The sequence below is a fragment of the Vanellus vanellus genome (genome assembly GCF_965231255.1).
Source record: "Vanellus vanellus genome assembly, chromosome: 5".
In the NCBI taxonomy this organism is placed as follows: domain Eukaryota; kingdom Metazoa; phylum Chordata; class Aves; order Charadriiformes; family Charadriidae; genus Vanellus; species Vanellus vanellus.
The window spans coordinates 13,474,232-13,499,300 of NC_138910.1; the positions used below are offsets into that span (position 1 = coordinate 13,474,232).

General features: G+C 43.4%; 1 protein-coding gene across 1 annotated transcript in view; it reads left to right on the forward strand.

Annotated features, from left to right (window-relative positions):
- SEMA5B (semaphorin 5B) overlaps positions 1-25,069 on the forward strand; it is a gene marked incomplete at both ends in the record, with an annotated part of 136,669 nt that overhangs the window by 110,659 nt on the left and 941 nt on the right. The window contains 5 exons of the mRNA XM_082484342.1: positions 280-498; positions 2,392-2,562; positions 3,372-3,521; positions 4,426-4,470; positions 7,667-7,872. Coding sequence (XP_082340468.1) covers positions 280-498; positions 2,392-2,562; positions 3,372-3,521; positions 4,426-4,470; positions 7,667-7,872 — 791 coding nt within the window. The remainder of the gene's footprint in view (positions 1-279; positions 499-2,391; positions 2,563-3,371; positions 3,522-4,425; positions 4,471-7,666; positions 7,873-25,069) is intronic.

The following is a 25,069-nucleotide window of genomic DNA, read 5'->3' on the forward strand; positions in this document are numbered from 1 at the left end:
GCAGTGTCCTGAGGGCACAGCCTCGACTGCCACAGTTTGCTGCCCAGAAAGGCTATTTATCAAGGTTATCAGTAGACTCAGTTTGTGTGTGTACAGATTTCATTTTGTGTCTAGCTTAGCTGTAACCCTGCAGAGCAAAACTTTTGCTAAGGGCTTTCAGCAGAAACTCTTCCCCAGGGCACATAAATCCTGATCTTTTTCATGAGCTGAAGCCCTTTTTAAAAGGCCAACAACTGATTAGTTTGTGATCTCATGGTGTTTTGTTTGTTTTCCTTGAAGCTCTTGTTGATGACCTCCTCAAGACTGGTAAGACCACTGCACGGATTATCAATGGGGGCTGGTCCTTTTGGGGGGCCTGGTCTTCCTGTTCCAGGGACTGTGAGTTGGGCTTTAGGATCAGGAAGAGAACATGCACAAATCCTGAACCTAAAAATGGTGGCTTGCCCTGCGTGGGGTCAGCAATGGAGTACCAAGACTGCAATCCGCATCCCTGCCCAGGTAATTATGATCATCTTCCTGCATTAAATTCAGAGGTGTTCTTCCCCATCCTAATGGTAGAGCCAGAAAAACAAACAAAAAAATTATCAGTGTTTTCAAGCTGCTTTTTTTTTTTTAAATTTGGGGGATTTTTCCTTAATTTTTTTTCACGCTATTGTAATGACCCATGTATGTGATCTTCAGTGCGATGACTTACGTTTCTCCTCATCTCAGAGGGTTAACACAGCCACATCCTCTAGAGGAAGTAGTATTGTGGCTTGTTTAGCAATTTTTTGCTTCAAGAAGGTTTGATGCTCCATCCAGTGGAGGGCGTCACGGTGCACCTGCACCTTGATGAGGAGACAGGCTTAATAAATGTGGCTTAATACTGTGTAGAGATGCTTGATGTGGCGGTTCTTCTTGTGAACACTTGTTTCTTCCCCCTCTCCTGCTTACGTATTGTTCTTGCGATGGGCATCTACTCTTGACATCAGTTACCATTTCCTGCACAGCCAGCAGGGAGTATTCTTGCCTGGTTTCCTGGTTTTCAAGTTTGTCCTCATGTTTATGTTGCACTCCTGGTCCAGAATAGTAATAATAGACCATTGACTACTGTATTCTCTCTCACTTATCCTTCTCCTTGCTCTGTAATAACTATCTAAACTAAATTTAAGTGATCTCACACAAATTACCTTGCCTCTTTGCAGTTCTAGCAATTATCTACTTCTGGCAATATAGTTTGTGGCCTGCACTTGAAAATACTGTATTATAATAGTATTATTATGATTCTAAAAATCAATACAAACATAAAATTCCAATGCAGATATGATCAGAATGTGCAGCAAGAGCGTAGCAGGAGTGTCAAATAATGCACTCTATAGCCTATAAAAAGAAAATATCTCTAGCAGTATAAAGGCAGCTATTAGTACTATTTTGGAAGCTCTCAGTGGCTTTTCACTAATGTCTGTGCCCTTCTTCTGTGCTGTTTTCTCCCCTTGGACACTATGATGTTTTACAATCTGTTCTGAGTGCATGATGACTATTTCTCTGTGTCTCCCACCTTCCCTGCCTCACTCAATGTCTATACACAAATCCTGGGTTTATCTTGCACTAAGTCATCAGGTTATTATCTTCTGAATTAATGGCATGTGGACCTGCAAATCAGGCAATCTAGTGGGGGGGGAGGGTATGGGATTCAGGGATCTCAAGTCCCTCCCTAATTTTATTATTAACCTGTTGTGGGGCTGTGCTCAGATCATAGAATGGTTTGGGTTGGAAGGGACCTTTAAAGGTCACCTAGTCGAACCTCCTGCAATGAGCAAGGACAATGAATAAAGTCGCTGAGTTTCTGTTTCCTGAATGTTGGAAGTAGAGTACTTGGAGCCCCTACAGAAAGGTGCCATATAAGCTCCACTTAGGTTGTACAGCACTTTTTTTCCAAGTAAATCTGCCATTGCTATAGATGAATCATCAGGAAACAATATAATAATAGTGCTGTTCTATAAAAAGTTGTAGAATAGCATAGCATAGCATAGCATAGCATAGCATAGCATAGCATAGCATAGCATAGAATAGAATAGAATAGAATAGAATAGAATAGAATAGAATAGAATAGAATAGAATAGAATAGAATAGAATAGACAGAACAGAACAGAATATTTCAGTGACTACCCTAAAGAATAGTTTCTATTTTGGCACTTTATGATGTAGAGTCTTTTTGTGCGTAGACTTCATTCTGCATCCGCAGAGTTCTTCTTGTAAGGCCCAAATGTCCTGGGGTGCAAGAAACTGCTAGCTAGTCTGGGTAGGGTGGATCTGAAAGGTGAGCTACTGGGGGTCTCCAGCTTTGTCACAGTGAGAGGAGTAACCAAGGGCATCTACCTCTCTCTCTCCTTGCTTTTCAATGTCCTTCAGTGAAAGGCTCATGGTCTTGCTGGACTCCTTGGTCTCACTGCTCAGCAACCTGTGGAGGAGGACACTACCAGCGCACACGGACTTGCACCAATCCAGCGCCGTCTAGCGGAGAGGACATCTGCATTGGTCTGCACACCGAGGAGGCCCTTTGCAACACACACCCATGTGAAGGTAGCCAGTTGTCGTCCCTGCTGCAGCTGGCTTGGTTGGTAGTGGGAGCAAGGCACATCTGCAAAATGTTTAAAAAATAAATCAGAAACACCACCCGTTAGAAGCTTTTCTGGCCATTCAGTAAATGTCTATTGAACCAGGGAAAAAGGAGACATCCCCGTGTTCAACTGCAGTGCATCACCTTTCTCTTTACCTGTTCACTAGCCCATGCCCTGGCATTCTGGTGCCAGACAGGCAAAATCTTGTTAACGGCCAATCCATTTAAAGTAATTGAAAAAGCAGGAGCTTGGTTCTTCAATGTGGAAGCTTACAAGACAAACAAAAGGAGTCATGAAGCATCAATCTGTGCAGTTGCTGAAGGGGCAATCCATCCTTTTTTTTACACAGACAGGCAGATGAGCATGTGCTACAACTCAGAGGACGGGGTTTAGATCTGTGCTGGTGTTGAACCACCTTTGCGTATTTCTGATCCAGCACAGGCTGACTCCTGCCCTTGGGAACCTCAGCAACTGCTCTCTTTAACCAGAGACCTGATATAGGAGCTTTTAAGACCACTCCATGCTGCGCAGTGCTCCATCAAGGGTGGGTTCAGGCCGTATTAAGAAAACTACAATCTGACAAGTAGGGTATGATGCTTGCGCTGTTATTTGCATTGAGAAAATTAAATCCACTAAAGGCCCCTGGATTAGATGTGTGAGAGAAGCCCAGGCCAGGATCTAGACATCCTTCAGCATGGGAGAAATGTGGTATCTGCCAGGGATTCTTTCCTTCTTGGTGACATTGTCTGTTTTCCTGATCTTGGATTTCAGGTGGCTGGTCGGAGTGGTCGGAGTGGAGCCTGTGTAATGAAGAGGGCATCCAATACCGCAGCCGTTATTGCGAGGTACACAGCCCAGACTCTTCTCAGTGCGTCGGAAACAGCACACAGTACCAGGATTGCCTGTATAATGAAATTCCTGGTATGTACAGTGTCATCGAGGAGGGAGAGGGTGGGCCAATTCAGGAGAGCAGCTCGTGCCCAGACTGTCAAGTTAGGCTGAGATTTTCTCTACTATAAATTGGGTTTGGATGCTTCTAGAAAAACAAGCAAACAAACAAACATGTTATAAACTCCCTTGTGGCAGGCACAGGGTAACTGGCATTCCTTTAAGGCAGCTTAGCTTTTCTTTAAAACAGAATTACTTAGCTCTGTAATAAATAACTAGTATTGCTTCACCTGAATTGAAGCTTTTAACTTTGCATAGTTCATCTCAGGTTGGTTTATAAAAATTATCTCTGTTCTCAGTATGGATACAGGCAACAGAAGGTCCTTGAGTTCAGGTATCAAAAGAAACATCCCAAAAGAGTGAAGAATATGGTGAGGCAGATGGAGAACACTGGTGTGTGAAGTGGGGAGTTTAATCAAGGGTCTAACAGAGCGCCACTGTTGATGGACAGATGGTCATCAGCATCTTCCACCCTGTGTTTTGTCGAAATCTCTCAAGCAAATATTTCATATGGGTCTAGACTGAATAACCCCTTTCCGCATGTTCTTTTCTGGATTACAGTGCCCTGACTTAAAAATCTCAGATCTCTAGGCAATGGTACTCTTCTTTTTCATGGTTTTCTCAGCTGTCTTCTTTCCCCTAAATTGAAGAAGCTAAACAGTGATCAGGTAACAGTACTGGAATTGTCAGGTCTTTGGAGAGGTTTTGTTGTGTGTGTTTCACACTCTGAGCTTATCATTCAATTTAGAGAGACTCTCAGCTTGCTACAGAACACGTGAGCAGCTTCTCGTGTCTGGAGTGCAGGGGGTTTAATTACTTAAAGAAGTAAAGTGATGGCAAAATGACAACTTTCTCCAATCTTCTTCTCTTTGTTTAGTGATCCTGCCAGCCTCCAGCATTGATGAGAGCACGAACTGTGGAGGTAGGATACCACTAACTATAGATCTTATTTTTATCTTAACCTGGCTTCTTTTCTCCCTGTTCAGTATCAACCAAACCATTAATCTATACAGCTCATATCCCACCGATAGCCTTAATTCCACTGGAGTCTCGCTGTCTGAGTCAGACTGGAGGAATGTATCACATGTCCACTTGTCAGTTCCAAGATTTTTATTTATTTGGGGGTTTGGGTTTGCCACTGAGGGTCATTAATTACCAGAGCGTGCATTGCTTGTCTCTCTCTACCCACAGGGTAAATGGTTCAGGAGAAAGGAAGGGATACTCCTCATTCCACCGCTGTAAGCCTCCAGCTGTTTGGAGACAGGTGTTTTTAAATAACCTGTAAAGATTTCAGTGAACAGGGTCTCTTAGACAGATCCTTTGCTGATAGAGGATGAGATTAGAGTTTATACTTATCCTCCAAGCACTTCCTTTTATTCAAGTCCTCACCTCACCTCACCTCACGACAGAAGTCGTGTCTCCTTTCTGCATGTAACTTGGAAAGATCCAGTCATTAGTGTCACTTTTCCACTGCCCTAGGAGCCCCCATGATAAAAATGCAGACTGAAGAAAATGGCAGGTTCCTTCAACATTTTAAAATACCAGTTTCTCACTAATGACCATGTCAGTTCCTGCTAGTGTCGCATCCCTGCTCTCCTGAAATCTACATCATCTGCAGGCTGCCAAAATCTCTTCTCCCTGTGGAGACCATGGCAAAAAAAAGGCCTGCCACCTGTGGCACGGAAATGTGGCCTCTCGGTTTGTGACTGTGGGGCAATCAATGGAATTAAGATTTCAGCACCTGCAATGTAACAGTTGGCTTTCTGCGTCACTCCTCCCTCAGAGGGTGCCATGTATCTGCTTTGGTTCCAGGGCTCCTGGCTACGGCTTGCGCTCTCCTGTTGTGCACTGTATCCACATTTCCTTCTTTTACCACCACCATTGTGTCTGCTGTTGCAATCTACATTTTACCATAGCTAATATTATTTATTACTTAGTGTTCTACAATATTTGACAGAGAAGCAAATCAATAGAAATTCTGGTGACGCATCTCAGAAAATCTATATTTTCATGATGAATCAGAAGGCTTCCCCCCTGGGGACTCACACGCTGCAAACAAAATAATTTGTTTTTTTCCCTAAGATACAGCTAAAAGTCACCTGAAAAATCAGATGGGTCCTTCAAAGGTGAAACGTAAGAGAGCTTTATGTTTTAGAAAGGATCTCCTGCTGTAGTGACTTGCAAATGGAGCAGTGAAATGAAACTTTCAGTGCAATATAAGCAGAGCTGGGCATGAGGAGAATGTGACAGAGTGTCTTGTGGCTTTACTGAGCACAGTTGCATATTCTGTGTTTTAGGTCTCATGAGTGATGTAAAGCAGGCAGAGATTTTTAGAAAGGAAATGCCTTTTTAGAAAAGCCTTGTAACATTTAGTAGGAAATTATAATCTTTCTGCTGGCTTTTTGGACCATCATCCAAAACACAATAGAAAGTGGTAATCTTGCAATAGAATTTTATAGTGTGGTTTAAAAAATAAATGTAGCTCTTCAGTCTAATAAATTCTGTATGTTCCTTACTGTAATTATGATTGAAGTCCATTACTTTGCTGTAGAACTCTATTGGTTTTGTTCTTTTTAAACTCAGGAGGATATTTTTTAACTAAAGATTAGAGGAGAGCAGTTGACTAATGGGCAGAATTCTCTATTTGAAAAGCATATCAGCTAAAATGTAAGATGGCACCAAAAAAAATGCACACTGTGATCAGACTAAGAATGAACCTCATTTAAAGCCGCTCTCTGAGTAGTCCCTTCCATTTCTCTGCACACAGTCAAGTCAACACAGCAGTCTGTCCCAATGAATTGGCGTTTTAAGTATTACGAGAATTTTACTGCTGCAATCCCCACCGAGCTGATGTGGCTGTCCCCTGGGACAGCTGCCCTGGGGGGCCAGCAGTCGGGGAACCCCCCAGGCACTAGGGCATTTGTCACTCCTGTTTGAAAGATGGCAAAGCAAAGGCAGAGGAAAGGCAGCAGCATTTGGGCTCATCATTGCTGATTCTTTTTCTGCAGATCCCCCCCTGCACATAGCAAAAGAACAGGGTCATAAAGTTTTGCCACCCAAGATTGCCTCTGATTGCTTCGTTAACTTGGCGGCTGTAAAGGTCGCTACTGTTTGTTCTGTTGTCAGAGGAGATCTGTTGGGGGTTGGTTTTAACATGGGGTTTGAGAGTCTCTGACATGAGGGAGGAATGAGGACTGCTATTTGACTTTGTCTTCCCCCCACCAGCCGGAGCTGTGAGCGTGTGGGATGCACAACTACAGCTCCTTCCAGAGGTCAGCGCTGTGCTTGGAGGGTGCTGCCGCCATCCCACGTGGAGAGATCTCTGTGGGAGGCTTTCATAGTCCAAGAGCTTTTCTGTTTGAAATATTTGCAGTGTGGCTACCCCGCTGGCACCTGCCTGCGACTGGCTTCCGATCTTTGCAGTTTGTGGAGAAAGCCAACAAAAAAGTGTTTTTCAAGCAGTTCCCCCTTTTCCTTTTCCCACCTTATCTTGCCCATTCCCATGAGGACCCCTGGTTCACTGTTAGCGGTACAAATACACCTCAGAGGTAGTGCAGACATGGCCAAGGCAATGCCGCCCTGCGAATAAGCAAGAATGCTGAGCTCACTCGGATTACATGGGGAAAGAATGTGTATCTCCCCCACCCCACACACAGTCCCATAGGCATTTTGGGCGGCTGACAAAAAGGGTTTCCCTTCCCTTCCCTTCCTTCCCCTTCAGAGAAACACTGAGCATTTTTATCCCCTTATTTCCATGACACACACACACATACTTTGGAATCCATTAACGTGCATTGTTTGTATGGCTCATTTCTTTAGCTGTCAGCTTAACATAACGTTTAGTTTCAATATCAATAGAGGGGAGAGAGGAGAGACAGGGAGGGAGCTTTGAGAGAACAATGCATGAACCTGTGAAACTGCACAAGGCAGAGCTGCAGTGGGGAGACCGATTTGCAGGGAGATTATGTCAGTTTATGTTAGAAGGTAAGACTCTGGCTTCAACAGCTTATTAATGTTGATCCCGAGATGTCATAGCTCTGATTTGCACCTGTGGTCTTGTCGGCAGAGGGAAAAAGGCTGTTTTTTATAAATAGCATCTCTTGTCGTTTTCCTTGCAGGTTTTAGTCTCATCCATCTGATTGCCACTGGGGTCTCCTGTTTCTTCGGCTCTAGCCTCTTAACGTTTGTGATTTACGTGTACTGCCAGCGCTGTCAGAGGCAGTCCCAGGAGTCGACTGTTATCCACCCAACCACTCCCAACCATCTCCATTACAAGGGCAACACAACCCCCAAGAACGAGAAGTACACCCCTATGGAGTTCAAGGTAGGGTACTTGATGAGAAATACGGCAAACAGCTAGATACTACTGAACAAATTCTGTATTTATGTCATGGTTGGAATTGGGTAGGTTTGTGTTTCTGTGCCCAGCTGTTGGCATTACACGTGGGGTTGAAGGGGCATTTAGCCATACTGTCACAAAGGGGTTAAAAAGTCCATTACTGCAATGGGGTTTTGTTCTGTTTCACAGTCCTGATGAATGCCAGTCTGGCAAGTACATACCAAGATACTCCAGCCCATTCTGACTATTTTATGTATACAAATTGTCCTCTAAGAAATCAGTAAGAGCTCAGTTCAGTGCATTGTGAGCACGTGGTAAGAGGAAACGGAGGGGAGGAAGAATAAAAATGGAAACTTCATTAGACAAATGGCTGGGAAAATGCTTATTGGTAGGATGAGATTCTGGAAATGCTTTGGGACCTGCCAAATAGGAGAGAAGAGAAAGCAGAAAGGTTTCTGCCCCTTCTATCAATACTGGACAGAACTTACCCCAGGCAGCCATGCAGAATTCAACGATAACAGCAGAATTGGGAGCTGAAGCCTTAGGAGAAGATGAGTGTTGAAGTGGCATACTCTGTTGGCATGTCTGCTTGCAAAAGAGGACATCAGAGAAGATAGGACTAAGGGTGCGGGAGACAATATGCTGAGACAGTAGCGCATTGTTGCATTTGAGCATCAGTCTCCAGGTGAAGTGTGGCATCAGAGGAGACATTCAAAACCCGCCTGGACGCCGTCCTGTGCAACTTGCTGTAGGTGACCCTGCTGTGGCAGGGGGGTGGGGGTGGACTAGATGATATCCAGAGGTCCATCCAACCCTGACCATTCTGTGATTCTGTGATTCTGTGATCAGAGATGTGAGCAGTGGGATGGGTGAAGTGACTTCATGTCACTACGGGAGGAATGGCCTGCCTAAGGTCACTTGAACAGTGTGGAGCATTATTTGGGACATCAACATGAAACAGAAGGAAGCCCTGCAGCTGCGTATTCCTTCGTATAGCTATGTGCTGTTGACAGTTTGATTGTCTGTTTCTGCTGATCTGGCCTGGCTTCTGACTGAGACCCAACAATAAGATCAATGGTGGGACCATAGCCATAGTCTAAACTCCCTGGGTGTCGGGGACTGTTTCTATGTAGGGGTTTTATAATGCCGGGCACAGGATAACTCCTGATACATGGCTATGATTTGTGATGTGAATACGCATCAGAACTAAGAGCTTGCATCAAATAATTTGAAAAAAGTCAATGTTGTTTTGGCGTTTTAAGGGGAAACAGTTTGAGCTGGAAAATAACAGACCAGTTTGGCAATAAGCATGTGCTGAATTCCTTGTGCCGGGCATTTCAGCCCCTCAGAGGATCCCGCTGACTATAAATGCAGTCTCAAAAATACATTTCCTAGCAGCATACGGCTACAGTTGCATAAAGTTTAATAAGGGTGCAGCATCATAATGCGAGTCAGCATGGATTTGTGGAAAGTAAATCACGTCAAGCAAATTGGATTCCTTTTTTAAATTAAATAAATATTGATCTAGATATGAGGGAAGCAGCAGACATATTGGGATTTTCAGAGGCTTTTAACAAAGTTTCACAGGATGTATTATTCTATACGCTCTGCATATACGGGTTAGGTAATAAATTATTAAGACAGGTAAAGAACTGGGACCTGATCCTGGAAGCTTCAAACTATGAGAATAATCCTTTCAGTTATGTGAGTAGTTGTGGCAAACTCAATAGGAAGACCCAGGTGAGAAAAGCCTGCAGTAATAAAGAAATGAGCAAGAGTATCCTCTTGTTTCTTACACAGCAAACAGTGAAGAAAAGAGGCAAATTTATTTTTGTGGCCAAAAGCAGGTAGTTACACGGTTGGCTTTGTGTTAGCATTTTCTTCGTGATTTATGTTGTGCTATCATGCGTTATCATATGATGCTAAAACAGGGAGAACAGTTAAAATTCAGAAGAATGAAGTTGTTCGCAGAACGATTTTGGTCAATTGGGTAAATGGATTATGAAAAGCAATATGTCTATGCCAAGTGGTGCAGTGGAGTAGAAGTAATAACAAAGCTAAGAAAAGTTTAAAATAGCAGCAGATTAGTTAATGTAGTATCAGGAGGGAGTTGACCTCTTTGATCGATCCATCTCTGAATACTTGATCTAGTGTGTAGTAACAGTGAGCAGCTGTTAAGAGTCTTCTTTTGAGGGACATAAAGAGCCTAGGCATTAGATCAAGTTTTGAAAAGTCTAGTTTATTTAAAGGAAGGCATTAGCTAACTGGGACTGTATGAGTTAGGCTGCGGGGAGAAGGGACTTGGACGCAAGGAGAGATAGACCAGATGGGACTTATTTATAGAATGTTAGGAAGTGAAGGAGTTCGACTGCATAAATCTGCAGTCATTGGACAGACCAAAACTAAATGTTTAGGAGCAAGGGGCTACTTGCTGAGAAGAACTCCAAGTCATACTCTTTCAGAGTGGTGAATGAGGCAGAGATTTACAGGAAGGGTAAAATCTGTTTATCGAGTTAAGACCCTTATCTCTATTCCTGTTGAATATTTCCTTATGGTCATCTTTTCTATTGGCCCTGCTTTCTTAAACTCTTGCCTGAAAATTTCTCATTTAATACTACAAATTTGCCACTTCTCAGTGTTCCCTTGAAGAATATAGCGTGAGTGCAGTAAGAGGAAGGCTGTGTGTGCTCTGTGCTGTGTAATTACTTACAGAACTTGTTATTAGCCAGCTTTATATTTAGGAATAACTGGCAGATTTTTCTAAGGGTCAGGAGGGAGTTTTTCATGCCTTCAAGGAACATGTGTGGTTTTATTGTGATGCTACACAATTAGCATTCAAATGATGGAAGAACTAAAATTCACCTTCTGGAAAATAAGGCCTGGACTGAGCTTGGATGTGGGACCACCTGAATTTAAAATGTGTACGTATGAAAGAAAGTGAAGACACCTGAAATTACAGATTCTAAACCCAAGAAAATTTCTATTCAGCAGATACCAAGAAAACTTCCCTCAACATTTTGAGGGAATGAAAGCAAAATCGTTGTAGGTTTGTGTGTGTGTGTGAAAGAGTTAATAAATCCATGATTAAGGAAATACATGGTGTGTAGACTACTTTTCAGTAACAGAAAATGATAATACACAGTGACATGACGGTAGGCAGAAGGCTGAGCATATGCACAAGTCTATTATTTTCCATTCTTTGATAATAATAAGCCTTCTGCAACCATCTTTAGTTTGTTTTCATCTTGAAATATCTCTGCTCTCCAACCAGCAGGTGAACACAGTAGAAAGTTTGGCAGTGTTACATTCAAATGTACAGCACTGAATGCAAACTCATAAATCAAGGTGAATTTTATATGAAGGCAGATTTTAATGAAGGAAGTGCTAGCTGATATAAGCCTTGTTGGACATTTCAGCACAGCAATGCAGTAATGCAGATCAGATGTAAATATCATACATAACGGTGACCTATTGATCATTTAGCTGATGCTAACTTGCTTAGGCAGTATTTTGCAGAAGAATGTTGTATTTTTGCTGGCTTCTTTTCCCTTCCTGTTTTGCTTTCTCAAGAATGCCGTGAGGTTTATTATTAGCTATTTTAGCCATGATGTCTTAAAAGATTTCATGCATATACATTTACCAGCAGCACGTTGATTTTGATTTGTTATTCACAGATCGTAGGGGAGAGACCTTTTGGGTCACCTAATAAGCAGTTCATGTTTCATTAATTGGTTAAAGTTCATACAGCACTCTGACAATATTGAAGACTGTGCAGAACATGAGCATAATGAAATAAAAATTATCTGCTCTTCACGTTTTGGCCTGATGGGTTACAGAACCACCTACAACCTTTCCAGTACTGCCACACCGACTAGTTAATAACTGGCTATCAAAGCAGAGAGGGGATCCTCTTTTTTAACGTCTTGCTTCATCTGCTCGGTGACTTACTCATGTAAGTTACTCATTAGCGTCACACTGATGGAAAGCCGGATGATCCTGCAGTAGAAGCGGGAGGATGTAGGGTCAAGGTTGAGCCCTTGTGAATTAGGAGGTCTTGGAACAGCCACACATGGAGAAAGGCTTTGGACTGAACTTCTTCCTATTGCTAAATCCTCTGCCAATAAAGAGAGCCAACTTTTTATCCTACACGGGATTTGGATAGGCAAAGGAATCTGCACGTTGGTCCAAATCCAAAATCCAGTGGCCTTTGGATCAGGCCAGATGGGATCAGTGAGAAATGTAAGTTTGCAGGGTGGTTGTGATGATGATTCTGCACATTTTCTTCTCGATTGTGCTGGACAGACCTCCCTGTCCTTTCTTCCTTAAACACAGTTTTAGTCATGAGTCACACAATCAAACTCTTTCTGTACCGATGCCTCAGATAAGCTGGGGAAGCACTTGAGCATTGCATCGGCTCTGGGCATCGCTGCTGCTCTCATAGAAGCTCAGGGCCAGACACTAAAGTTGTGCTCAAGGAAGATAGTCATTTATGTCAATGAGCAAATTTATTGTGAGGGAAGATGAGGTGAGAACTGAGTGAGATTGCAGGCTGTGGCATTGAAAGAGGGAGGCTAAATATTGGTCACCTGATCAATATCACCTGATACCTGAAGTTTCTAGGAGGACACCAGAACAATAAACATTAACTTGAGTAGGATTCTGAGTCCTGCACTTGCCCAAAATTATGCAGCAAATACAAATGCAGCTACCAGAAAATGGGAGAAATATTCAGTAGATCACTTGGGACTCTGTATAAATTAGAAGCTACACTGAATATTTTTTAATAAAATGAGAACAATGCTGTTGAGAATCAAATAATTGTGCAAAGCAGACATCTTCTGCAAAGGACTCTGGACTCTGTGATCCACATTTCATTACTAATCCCAAATAATTCATAGCAATAAAATATCAACACGGAGGGTTATGAAACAGAAACCAATTCTGTCTTTGGAAGAAGACTCTTTCTGAATAAAACAACAGGGCGCTTGGTGTGCTTTCCAACATTGCAAAAGGAAATAAAGCTCAGGGTATAGGAAAGTGGATCCCTGTATGGCTTTTAGATGTCTCTCTCTTGGTGATGGTCATTTTCACCGTCGCTGAAAATCACGCCTTTTTATAGCGGTGAGACAGCCAGTGGTTCAAGTTTAAATGAGCTTTAACTGCTGTCAGGTGCCCTAGAGGAATGTTTATCTAAGTCAGCCTTGGTCTCTGAGGATGTTTGTTTCTCTCTGCCGTGGAAAACTTAGGACTTCAGTGTCCTATCGCTTAATTTGATATGTTGCTACTTCAACTAAAATTGGCTAGTGCATTTATTTGTAGTGATCACAGCACATACACTGGTAGCACTGTGATAGAAGCTTTTTTCTTTTCCCAGTGACCCTTTCACTGTGCATCATTCAAACCCCAGGAAGTGGCTGTAAAGTTCAGACATAAGCCGGCAGTTGATGATACCCAACATCATCAATAAGTTATCAACAGCCTCCCTTAAGTGTTTGCTTTAGCAACACGGCATTTTAGAGAGAGATTTAGCTGATGTAATCAGCTGGAAAAAATAAATACATATATATATATATAAAAATATAGTAGATCAGATTGAAACATAAATTTTGTTCCCAGTGAATTTCATGTTTAACAAAGACTATTTCCCCCGAATAAAGTGGCATTTAAGAACATTAAGTGCTTGAATGGTAGAGTACATATTTTTAGTACTTACCATGAGTATAGTATTATTTGAAAAAGAATAGTAGGGGCAGGGGGTTGTATTGGCAAAGGAGCATTGTGCCCTTTCTTGTGTGATCCTGCAGTCGCAAATATCACTTCAGGGGACTCTCAATTTACATAATGCCTGCTAGGAAGGGAAGGCAAGAGAGCTTACTGATGGGGAAAAAAGGATTAAGTGGTGCGTCTCAGTCAAAATCTATTAGTGTCTTTTCTCCTCTTTGTATCATTGGGTCGAGTCAAATTGAGCAGTCAAGCATGCCTGGAGGTGGGGCTGTCCTGGGATGATTGTGCCTGTAGAGTCATGTGCGTCTCCTGGAGGTGTCCTCACCCCATGGCAGCAGTGCCTCAGCGGGTTGCTGTGTGCAAGTCACAGATATCTCCCTCTCATAGATACGTTATTTAAGAGTAGGGGAAACTGCCAGTTCGGATCTGAATGTTTCCTTGCTCCTTCTTCCTCTGGGATGCTAAACAGCTACTCACAATGGTCTCCCAACGGGAACTGGTCCCTGCTCCATCTGCTTTTCATACAAACCCTTCATGATTTCGCAGAGCTGGTGCTACTCACTGTGGGGTGGGAATCCACATTGTTCTGCCTCCCTCACCATTTTGAGAGAGCTCAGCTTTTAGGGTGACTTTTTGTTTTCCTCTTTAAGCCATACCGGGCAGTTTCAAGTGACACTGGGGGTAGATGCTTCACATTCATTCTGTCATGTTGTTCTTTGTTGGCTCAGCCTTCTCTCCTCCTCCTCGTATGACCAGGCATGTCTCCTCTACACCCGGGTCAGGAATATATATGGCCCATGCTCTGCCTTCTTACAGACTAGGGTAGCTGTCATGGATGCTCACACTAGCCATTCTTTGGGGTTGTGTTACTGCAGCTGTGATAATCTGTGGGTGCAGGCAAGACAGGCTTGTAGGCAGACAAGTTTTGTTTTGTTTGGTTTTTAATTAGATCAATGAGTATAGCTGGAAAAAGCTGGCAGGTTTTGGAACATGTGAGCTTCTATTTCAGACCTGGAGACAGACAGATGTGTTCAAAAGTTTATCTGATTTTCCCAGCTACACTAATTGATCTAATAATTGATACTACCTTTTTCTTGCAATTTTTGCCTTTCCTAATGTCTCTGGCGTTGACGTGCATCTGCCCCCCCCCCCCCCCCCCCCCCCACACACACACACACACCTGTGCTGGAAGAAGGAGAATTAAACAAAGAAAAACTGCAGGAATAGGAATAACAAAATCGCACTGCAATGACTGCTGTGTATTTACATGACTTCCCTCTACTGGTCAGAAGAGGGATATTGCAAATGTACCCTAGCCTCATTTGCTAGAAATTAACAGTTCTCCCTTGGTCCAGGTGCTTGAAGTGGTTCTTCCTTCCTTGTCTCCATGAAGCTCTGGCTGGCAGTGTTATGTGCATTAGATGAACTGGGAAATCCTCAGTGCCTCCAAGATGTGCAGGAGGAATTAATTATGTATTTGCAGAAGAGTTTGAAGGGAGCCATGAAAGAGGCAGGGAGCTAAAGTAAAGGGAGAGGATAATATTGGACAAACGATAGATACCAGAAAACACGTAACCTTTGTGGTACGCTTGGAGTGGAGCTGCCTTCCTATTCACCTGGACTAGCTCCACGAGTGAATAAAGGAATTTTAAGTAGAATTATAAAAAAATAGAGCTGCATACATACAAAACAACGATAGCCGTGTCAGTATGCAGAACTAGAGCTCAATGTCCAGAACGTGTTTGGCAACTCTGAGAGATGACAGCTGAAATACCTGAGCTGTTTTTTCCTGAACCATGACCACCCTGTTCTAAAGAGCAATTGAGAGCTCAGGGCTGCTGAGGATGTGCTGGCTGCTGCCACGGCTCAGGCTGCACAGGCTGCAGCAACACTACATCTGTTGCCACCTTTCCCTGGTGCATGATTTATATATGCACAATAGGTTTGGCGTAGGGTAAGCAGTAGTTCTGCCTTCATTCCCCTATAGCTGGGGGAATCCTCATTAAGTCAGCTCTAACATCGTCCTGAGATTTGGCACAAAGCATGTGAATAAAGGAAAGAACTGAAAATCTGTGGATGAAGGATTCTAGATGGACCGTATCCCAGAGTCCGTGAGAACCAGTTAATGAACAAGTCCAATTACCTTTATAAATATCATGGATCTTGGGCAAACCCCCAGTGCCATGAAATGCAAAGGTAACACAAAAGCGTTTGTAAGAAAGCAGGCCAATTTCCTCCCAGCTAATTGAATCACTGTTAAGCTACCAAAGTCTGATGCACTAAAGACACAAGTAGCTCCAGTAAGTCTGTGTGGGAAAGGCCAGTTGGATTTGGGGATAAGAGAAACTATCTGTAATCACACAGGCCCACAATCGATAGAGCACGCCTGCACCTTCTCCACTCAACAAAGCATATCACTGGGGTGTTAAATCCCGCTTGGTCTTTAAAGTTTGGCAGAGTTGGGGCCATACTGGAGAGGGAAACCAGGAGAAACAAAAGGGATTGACTCAACCGTGCTTTCAGTTACAGTGATGGAAACTCATTGAAACAAATCTGTGTCAGTGTTAATATGCAGGGAAAGCTGAATTAATATTTGAGAGGCAACATGTCACATACCCTGATGAAATGAAAGGTGGTTGGGCTGAATTGACAGCTGAGCCGGGACTGTAATGCTGAGCAGAAAGAAATCAAACATGATCACTTTTTGCACAGACTTTCAAGCATTAGAGGATGAAGGGAAAGCTCAAGACTGAGCTGCACAAGGGCAGATTCTCATCTGGTTAAAAACGTAGCTTCACTGGTCTATACAGCTAAAGAAAAGAGGATGAGTTTGTGTCTTAAATAATCTTGTGACGTGTAAGTAGAAATTGGCTTGGACAGGAACGCTGCTGCAGAGATTGAAACCTGGCTAATGGCCTGTGAACATCGGGCAATCGTTAATGGGAACATACGGGGCTATGGGGAGGAGTTGTTTGGGGCACTGCAAGCAGTAATGCAAGGTTTGGCTTTATTTAATATCTTCATTAACAAGCTTGGAGAGGGTGCATTCAGTGTGTTAATTAAACTAGCAGAAGATATTAAATTGGGAGGTGTGTCAAAAAAAACCCAGCCATTGCCATAGAAATAATGGAAAATGACCTGAGGAGGTTATAAATGTAGAGGGGAAATAACAAGGTGAGATGCAGCATGGGGAGAAAACAAAGCAATCTTGAGGAAAATAATCAAAAAGCAGCTATTTAGAGGGCGGGAGATACTTGGAAAGCAATAAGACTATAAGAGACTGAACGGAGTTAGCAGATGGCAAATTAGGCCAGTTTTTACTTTTATTTCTATTTTTACTACTTTTTTTTTTTTTTTTGCACCACTGCAGTTACACCTTTGCAATTCTCAGTCTAAATGTAGCACTGTGGGCTGGCACCAGACTGCATGACTTGTGTTGGTAATTCACCAGAATAAGCAGCTCTGAGACCGTCTGAAAACTCTGGGCTGCTTATTCCAATGTAACTGCAACGAGGCAGTGAGAACTGCCTTCCCCGGCCAGACCTACAGCCGGTCACTGTGGCTTTGCTAGTTACCACCAGTAACTGAAGCCCAGTTTCTCTGGATGATTATCTGCACCCAGTGTGAACTGTGAAACTTAGTTTTAGGAGGCAGTCAGAGAATCACAGCGTGATAGGGGTTGGAAGGGACCTCTGGAGATCATCTAGTCCAACCCCCCTGACAGAGCAGGGTCACCTACAGCAGGTTGCACAGGATGGTGTCCAGGCAGGTTTTGAATGTCTCCAGAGTGGGAGAGTCCACAACCTCTCTGGGCAGCCAGTGCTCTGCCACCCTCAAAGGAAAGAAGTTCCTCCTCATATTTAGATGGAACTTCGTATGTTCAAGTTTATGCCCATTACCTCTTATCCTATCACTGGGCTCCACTGAAGAAAGACTGTTTCCATCCACCTGGCACCCACCCTTTAAATATTTATAAGCATTAATAAGATCCTCCCCCCCCTGCACCCTACCCCACCCCCCTCCCCCCCCCCCCCCGGCCCAGTCTTCTCTTCTCCAGACTAAAAAGACCCAAGTCCCTCAGCCTTTCCTCATAAGAAAGATATTCCAGTCCCCTAATCATCTTTGTAGCCCTTTGCTGGACCCTCTCCAGCAGTTACTTGTCATTCTTGATCTGGGGAGCCCAGAACTAGACACGGTACTCCAGATGTGGCCTCACCAGGGCAGAGTAGAGGAGGAGGATGACCTCCCTCGACCTGCTGGCCACACTCTTCTTGATGCACCCCAGGATGCCATTGGCCTTCTTGGCCACCAGGGCACATAGCTGACTCATGGTCATCCTGTTGCCCACCAGGACTTCCAGGTCCCTTTCCACAGAGTTGCTTTCCATGATATACCTCTGGTGAGTTAGTCTGCGTACGAGAGCATGCACAAGGGCAGGTGCCATAGCTCAACTGATGAGCCTCTGTAGTAACACTATAGTATATGTGACGGACCCAAAAAGGGGGGAGGAAGGACATACATCGAAGCATAGTAGTGCAGCAAGGAGACAGTTTACACCTTCCCACGCAGCTGAGATCATGTCTGCTATATCCTGTGTATCAGCTATATTGGGAAGCAGCTTGGGGCAGCCCTGAATTCCTCTTTTGTGTCTGGACACCACGTCATGAGTGTTTGCCACCACCAAATTACTGGCAAGCCAGGAATAAATAGCAAGCTCTAGGCTAGACACCTGCACTTGCCAGTGGGAAGATTTCAACTGACTCCTTGGACTTCGGTGTCCAGTTCAGAAAAATACTTAAACCTGGATTTAGCTCTAAGCAGGGACTCACTTCAGTTTGCCTTACTATTTCATACAGTTTGTTTTGTCATCTTACTCGTGTGCTTAAAGTCGGAGATGTGCCAAAGCATCTTTCTGACAATGGTCCTTTACGTTGCCAACTCTGAAGGTTTTTATAAGTTTAAAATGGCAGTAATATAACCTCACTCCCTTCTAAGTATACGGATAAAATAGCTATTTTCAAACAGCTATAGAAAACTGTAGTTATTAATTTTCTTATAGTTGAATGTTAGTTCCATTGTCAACCTAAGCACATCTACAGATGCTGCCATCATTTGGGGGTGGTTTAATTTATTTACCAATAACAGTGAACAAAGAATTTCCCATCTAAAAATATGCTAATCTTCCACCCAAAAAGAACATGCAATCGTAAGTTTAGTGTCCCAGTGGGATTTTTTTGTATCTCTTTTTGAGAGGAAAAACCTTCTTATATAGAAAATGGGTTCCTCATCTGTACATCTACACTCCACTGTAAATCCTGCAAACAGCCTTGTTGAATTCATCAGAAAAAACTCAATACATAAACCCTGGCCACTGCTACCTTTGACTTCAGTGCAGGCAGAGCTCAAGAGATTTTATAAAAGCATCAGGTGAGATAGTTTGTTTAATGTAAGACACTAAGCAGATTTTTAAGAAAGATCAGAAAGAAGAATCATTAAAGTCTTAAAAATCGCTCGTAGCTTGCAGTAAATACATGGGTCTCATAAGGTCTTTCTGGCAACTTTCCGTCTTTCCGGGGTCATTTGCAATGCATAGCTCGAGAGGCACAGCAGTGTTGCGGCATCCGGTGGATCAGAAGAAAGGGAGCACGTGGGTGGGCCAGACGTCATTTATTTTCCTGGTGTCAATTATTGCCAAAAGAGGTTATTTTAGTTGTATGGTTTATTTTGTTGAAATGTAATTATTATGCTAATTATTTCCAAATATACTGGTTAATTATCATTCTGAGATCTCTGCCTTGGTACTTCCAGAGATGGACAAGCTGTGGGAAATGTTTCATAATATTAATATATATCCACAACCCTAAGTAATTTGGCTAATGTTCCTAGAACACAAAAAGTAACATCCTTTAACGAGAGGCATGGCTAGCTCCATAAAACAGCTCATCTGCATCAAAAAGGCATTTTGCTCAATCCGATTTCACTGCAAGAAACAAACAAAGGAGCACAAAAGAAGCTAAATGATGGATCTTGACTTCCTTATGTCGTTCCACAATTCTCTTATCCCACCGTTTTCCTGGGGGATGAGAGGGAGTAATAGCCATCCCACTGCTGCTACAGGAAGTCTGTTGGATGCTGTTCCAAGGAAAATTGGAAACGCTACTTGAATTCTTTTAGGACTAATTGTCCACTGAGTTCAGTGGGAATTTTGTCCCTGATTTTTGCAGAGGCAGGATGCAAGATGCACAAAGGCTTCATTCGGATATTGCTAAGAGGAATGGGTTGACTACAGGACCCTAATTTTAGACATTTGTCCACAGTGGATGACTAGGATTAGCAGTGATTGGAGTTGTTACCCTTGGATCCTTAGTGCCTGCGCTTACTTTGTGACAAAAGAAAGGGCAATTTTGTCTTTGTTGTAGTACGCTGAGACGTTCAACATTACAAACAAACTTGCAAGATGGAAACTTCCAACTATGCAGTCAGTCCTGGCACAGGCGACACATCCCTCATGATTCATGTCTGTTGGAAAGGGGCACACTGTGTTGTTCAGCCTCTTCAGAGGTCAAAGTGGTGATAACAACCATAAATGCTAGACAGGGTGGTTGGAAGCTGCCCAGGAAGATCACCCAGCATTTTCTTTCTTCTTTTTACCTTTGTAAAGAGGAAAGTGTCATGAGTGGATGGTGGATGAACTGAAATAGCTCCTGTTGACAGAGAAATAGCGGAGAAACTGTGAGGCTGTGGGAAATTGTCCTTGCTCATTGACTTCACAGGGACTGTGGTGCTGGATAGCTGATGAAGATTAAGCTACAAAAGGCTTGGGAAACTTCTTGACTGTTCCCCCATACCATCCCCAAAACAGAAAAGAAGACCTGGAGCTCAAAGAGAATGGTGAGCTCCAGAAACCTCAGTGCTTTCCACGTGAGAAGATTCAGGAGATCTTGCCACTGCATGTCATCCTGTGGGAACTACTTTATGGCCCTTACTTTGGTGTTAGTCGTATGTGTGTCAGATGCCTCTGGAAGCGTCCTTTTCACTTTAGCTTCTCAAAAACTACATGGAATTTATTTTAATTGAGGAGGGAGGAGATGTTCATCCCCTTTTAAAATCAAGGTTTGACATTTTCTCGCTTGTTTATTGAAAATTGAAACATTTGATCTGTTTATGTGTGTAAGAAGTGTTTATACAGCTTGTACATGCAGCTGTAGGATGGGAGTAGTACTGAAAGTCTCATGCTGTTGTGCATGAAGATGTTTTGATACATCTGGGAGAATGTAAGCAAGTCGGTCAGTGGCTTATGACTTAATGACTTGGAGCAGAGGCAGGATTTGGGGGAGTAGTGGCAAGGCGTTGCTGGAGAAAAAGTAACGAATGGAAAATCTGAATGATGACTTAGGCTAAAAATATCAATGGAGAAAGCTGAACAAAATTGAATGTATGCATACAGCATAATGCAGTCATGTTTAACACATCCGATGCTTGGCTTTACCTTGGGATAAACAGCCTGCAAGTGTATGTCCAGTGTGAATACCAGCAGGCAGAGCAGCACACGAGGGGGGATATCTGTAAACTTTCCCCTCAGACACTTCCAATTCTAACTAATCACTAATACGATAGCAAGAGTGATAACAAAATGTTTGTATATTTCTACAAATATTGAAATACTCAGGATTCTGTTGTGCTTGGCATAGACATGCAATTCACTGGCAACAAGATTGGACCTTGTGATGAGTTGAGAGATCACATACAATGGAGAAAGCTGCTGCTATTTTACATGGCTCTTAAAACCATATCCATCTCAGTCTGTCTGAAAACATCCCTGCTTGACAAAGCAGAGTTCCTGGGTCAGAGAAATTTTTTTATATATTATTCATATACTAATGCAACATAATAAAGGGTCTTTTAAAGAAAGCAGTTGAAGTTGTACCTGCTTTTGAGTGATCCAGTTGGTTGGGTTAGTGCGTGCTGGTGGCTTACCCTCTGCTAACAGGTTCTTGAATTGAGGTTAGTGGTGAAGAGACCAGAAGAAACAAGTATCAAATATGCCAGGATGGCATGGTCCATACGGGAAGGGAAGAAGCAGGTAAAAGTATTTGATTGATGAATGTTCAGTTTCTAGTTATTAGTCGAATGGAGCACTTTTTCTAAGCATATCCCGCAGGTTTTCATATTAGATTCGGATCTGACCTCACTTTTGCATGGGGAATTTTATGCTTGCACAACTACCAGAAGCTTCTTTCTTCTCAAGGCAGGATAGGACCAAAATGAGGGCCTGAAATGTTTCCCTCAGTGTTTGAAATACATCGTGTGTATGGCACAGAGATTTTGGACCAAGTGATGTTTCAGCAGTAGACGTCAATCAGGCTTTTGGTCTTTTCGGATCCTGCTTACTCAGCAACCAGTCCTAAGAGGTTGTAGCTGCAGGCAGAGGGAGGTATTAGTGTTTGATATGGGGAGGAAGCAGGCAACAAGAAAGGGAAAATACAGGTTGAGTATCAGGAAAATTGTCATCAGTGAGGTCTGGTGAGTGCTCAGATGACTGACACATCACCCTGAAGGGTGCAGGAGGGTGGTGCAGAAGGGCTCAGGCAGCAAAGGCAAGTTTTTCTTCCTTCTCTGAAACCTCTGCTGAGGACAGCCTGAGCTCTAGTGCTCACCGTGCTGCCTTAGCCAGCTTCGTTTGTGCAGCCACAGGTAAGTCCCTGCAAAAGCACTGAAGGATTGTCCCTTCTAAAAGGACTTACTGAGCATTGCCTTCAGCAACCACTTCTTTGCCACTGTTATAGTGGGGACTTGGCTCAGAGGTGGCTGAGGTGAAGAGGCCCTTGTAGGAGTTGGGCAGCGAGCAAGGGTCAGGTCTGTGTTATTTTTTGTGGTCGGCTATAGCTGTGTGGTGGTGACGACTCTTGGCCTTTCCCGTTGGGACTGATAAATATTGGTGAGAACAGCTATGGGTGCAGCAGGCTGTTTTCATCCCCACATTAACTCCAGTGAAGTCAAGTTGTCAGGAGGCTCTGACCATGACAGCATAACCCTTATGGCATTGGGGGAATATTTTCCAAAGGGAAAGTCATTGGCCATGTCCATACTGTCACAGCAAAGAACTGCAGAACGAGAGCAAGGGTGAAAACTCTGAGTAAAACAGTATCGGAGCCCACCCAGAGTGATGTGACTGCACACCTCTTCTCCTGCAGTGTATGCATGAGTATGTATGTGTACATCTCTAAAATTCACTGCTGCCTAATTTCCCTTATTCAAAATACCAACCAATTTCTAGTGCCAAGGAACCTAATAATCTATTTATTAAAATGAGACAGACAATAAGTTTGTGGGGGGAAATGTTAAGGCAGTGCACATTGATCATGCTGATTTAGGACTGTACTGCCATCGCAGCGTTTCCGGAGACAAATTCTTTGCAGCTAATTGCATTATAAATTCCACTAAACCATTTTCATAAGGTATTTCCCTAAGATATAAGCCCTCCATTGAAAATAAAACCAAAAGGAGCAAAGGAGCAGTTGTGGGGTTTTTTCCTAATTAAATGTTATACGAAAGCAAGACAAGAGAGAGAGAAAAAAATGCAAATCGTGTTAATTAAATGCTAAGTCTGATGTAAGGGGATAGTTTTAAACGCCGTGGGACATGTTGAAACTCATACAGATTTTCCAACTGAAAGACAAAAAGGTAGAGTCCTGTGGTTCTTGTCCTCAGATCGAGATGGTACTGAGCCATCCAAAGTCAGGATTTTGATGTCACCAAATTTCAGATGTGGCAATCTGGCATGTTGTGAATTTTAACCATCCCCAAAAGTCACCTAGATGCTGGACTACCTTCAAGAGACATCAGGGAGTGCGGCAGTGGGAACTGGCCTCTTCCTCCTGCTGTGGCAGCCCGTGGCCGTGGGGTTACGCTGCCCACAATGGGTATCCGGGGCTAGAGACACCGACAGGAGATAGCAGTCATCGTGCACAGCCAGTGTGAAGACCTGTGTTGTTCACCAGAGAGCAGTTCTCCCAAATACTCAGTGGTAGTACCCAGCAAAGTGCATTTTACAGGGGATCTCAATCGTTTTTATCAAGCTGGGTCAGAAGACACTGAAGCAGAGAGCAATTAATTGGATTTCCCAAGGAAGCATAGCAAGCAGCAGAGGACTGAGCCTGGCTTCCTTGTTTCCCAGCCTCCAGCACAACTCAGCAGTCTGTTGCCCACACTATTTTAAAATTTCTTTGGGTGACTAGGAGCGAAGCATGACATTTCTTTTCTTCCTTCTATATTAAAGGGAACAACTTCTCATTCCTTGGAAATATTTATCACTTTGAGCATGCCTATACAAATTCTCTCATTGGTTCCTACAAGTGATATGCTGTGAGCTTGATTTAGAGAGTCCAGGCTGGGAGAGATCACAGTCAGATCCAGAGGAGGCAGGGTCTCCTCCAGTTTTCATGTATGAGATGTTTCAGGTAGTGCTCATTTCCAAAAAAGTCATTCGGTAGTTCAGCAATTGGGAAATTTCTTTGCCAGGGTACTTTCGCCATAGGAAAGCTTTTCCTCCTAATGTCATGTATGAAGCTTGTATGAGTTGCAGCTCCCAGCTGTGAGCCTGCTGTTGGATTAGAAGAAAGCATTTTCTTTTCTTCCTCCTCCTCTCCCCCTCCCCATGCAGTGAAATTACTCGATTACAAAGAAATTGGGAGATAAATGTACTGCCTGTGGTCTTGTCTTTGAGCCTAGGGGTAGCTCCAACCATTTCAGCAGTCACAGTTGGGATGCGGCTAAGCCCTGACTGTGCCACACGCTCACCTAACTGTAGCCTCCTAAAAGTTGGGCACCCACTGTCAGCAGGTCACCCCGCTGCTGCCAAGGCTGGAAGGGACAGGGGTCCCCCAGAAGGCAATATTCATCTGCACCTGCCTTCACGGAGGAAGGAGACTTCTCCTTGCCTTGCTGACGGAGCCCCCATGCCTGAAGTTTAGGAGGCTGAAGTTAGATGGGTCGAGTAAAGCTAAAAGAGCCGGGTATTTCATGGGCTTGAGCATTGGCTAATTAATTTTCATCTTGCCCTGAGCTGGGTCGGGCATGAGCTGTTTGTCTCAAGGGGGAACTGAGGTGAAGTGGTTCCCCCAGCAGCATCAGGTTGTGGCAGAAAAAACATTAGGTCCCAGGACTAGTTGCCTCATTAGACCTCTCCATCTCTCTGTTCCAGACAGGAGAGATGCTGGTGCCCACTTTAAAGGTGCCATGCCCCAATCACGAGGATGCTGTAGCAAACACACCTAGTGTTTGCTAGTATAAAGAAATTTAAGCCAGGGGTTAGTTGAAAAAACTGTCATAAATGTTCCTCAGCCAAATTCACAGAAATCAGATGACTATAAAGGAGAAAGCTTCATACAATTATTGCATCTCCCCCAAATGGAATTTTATCCTTGTGCATAGGTAAGGGCTGGCATAGCAATGGGCT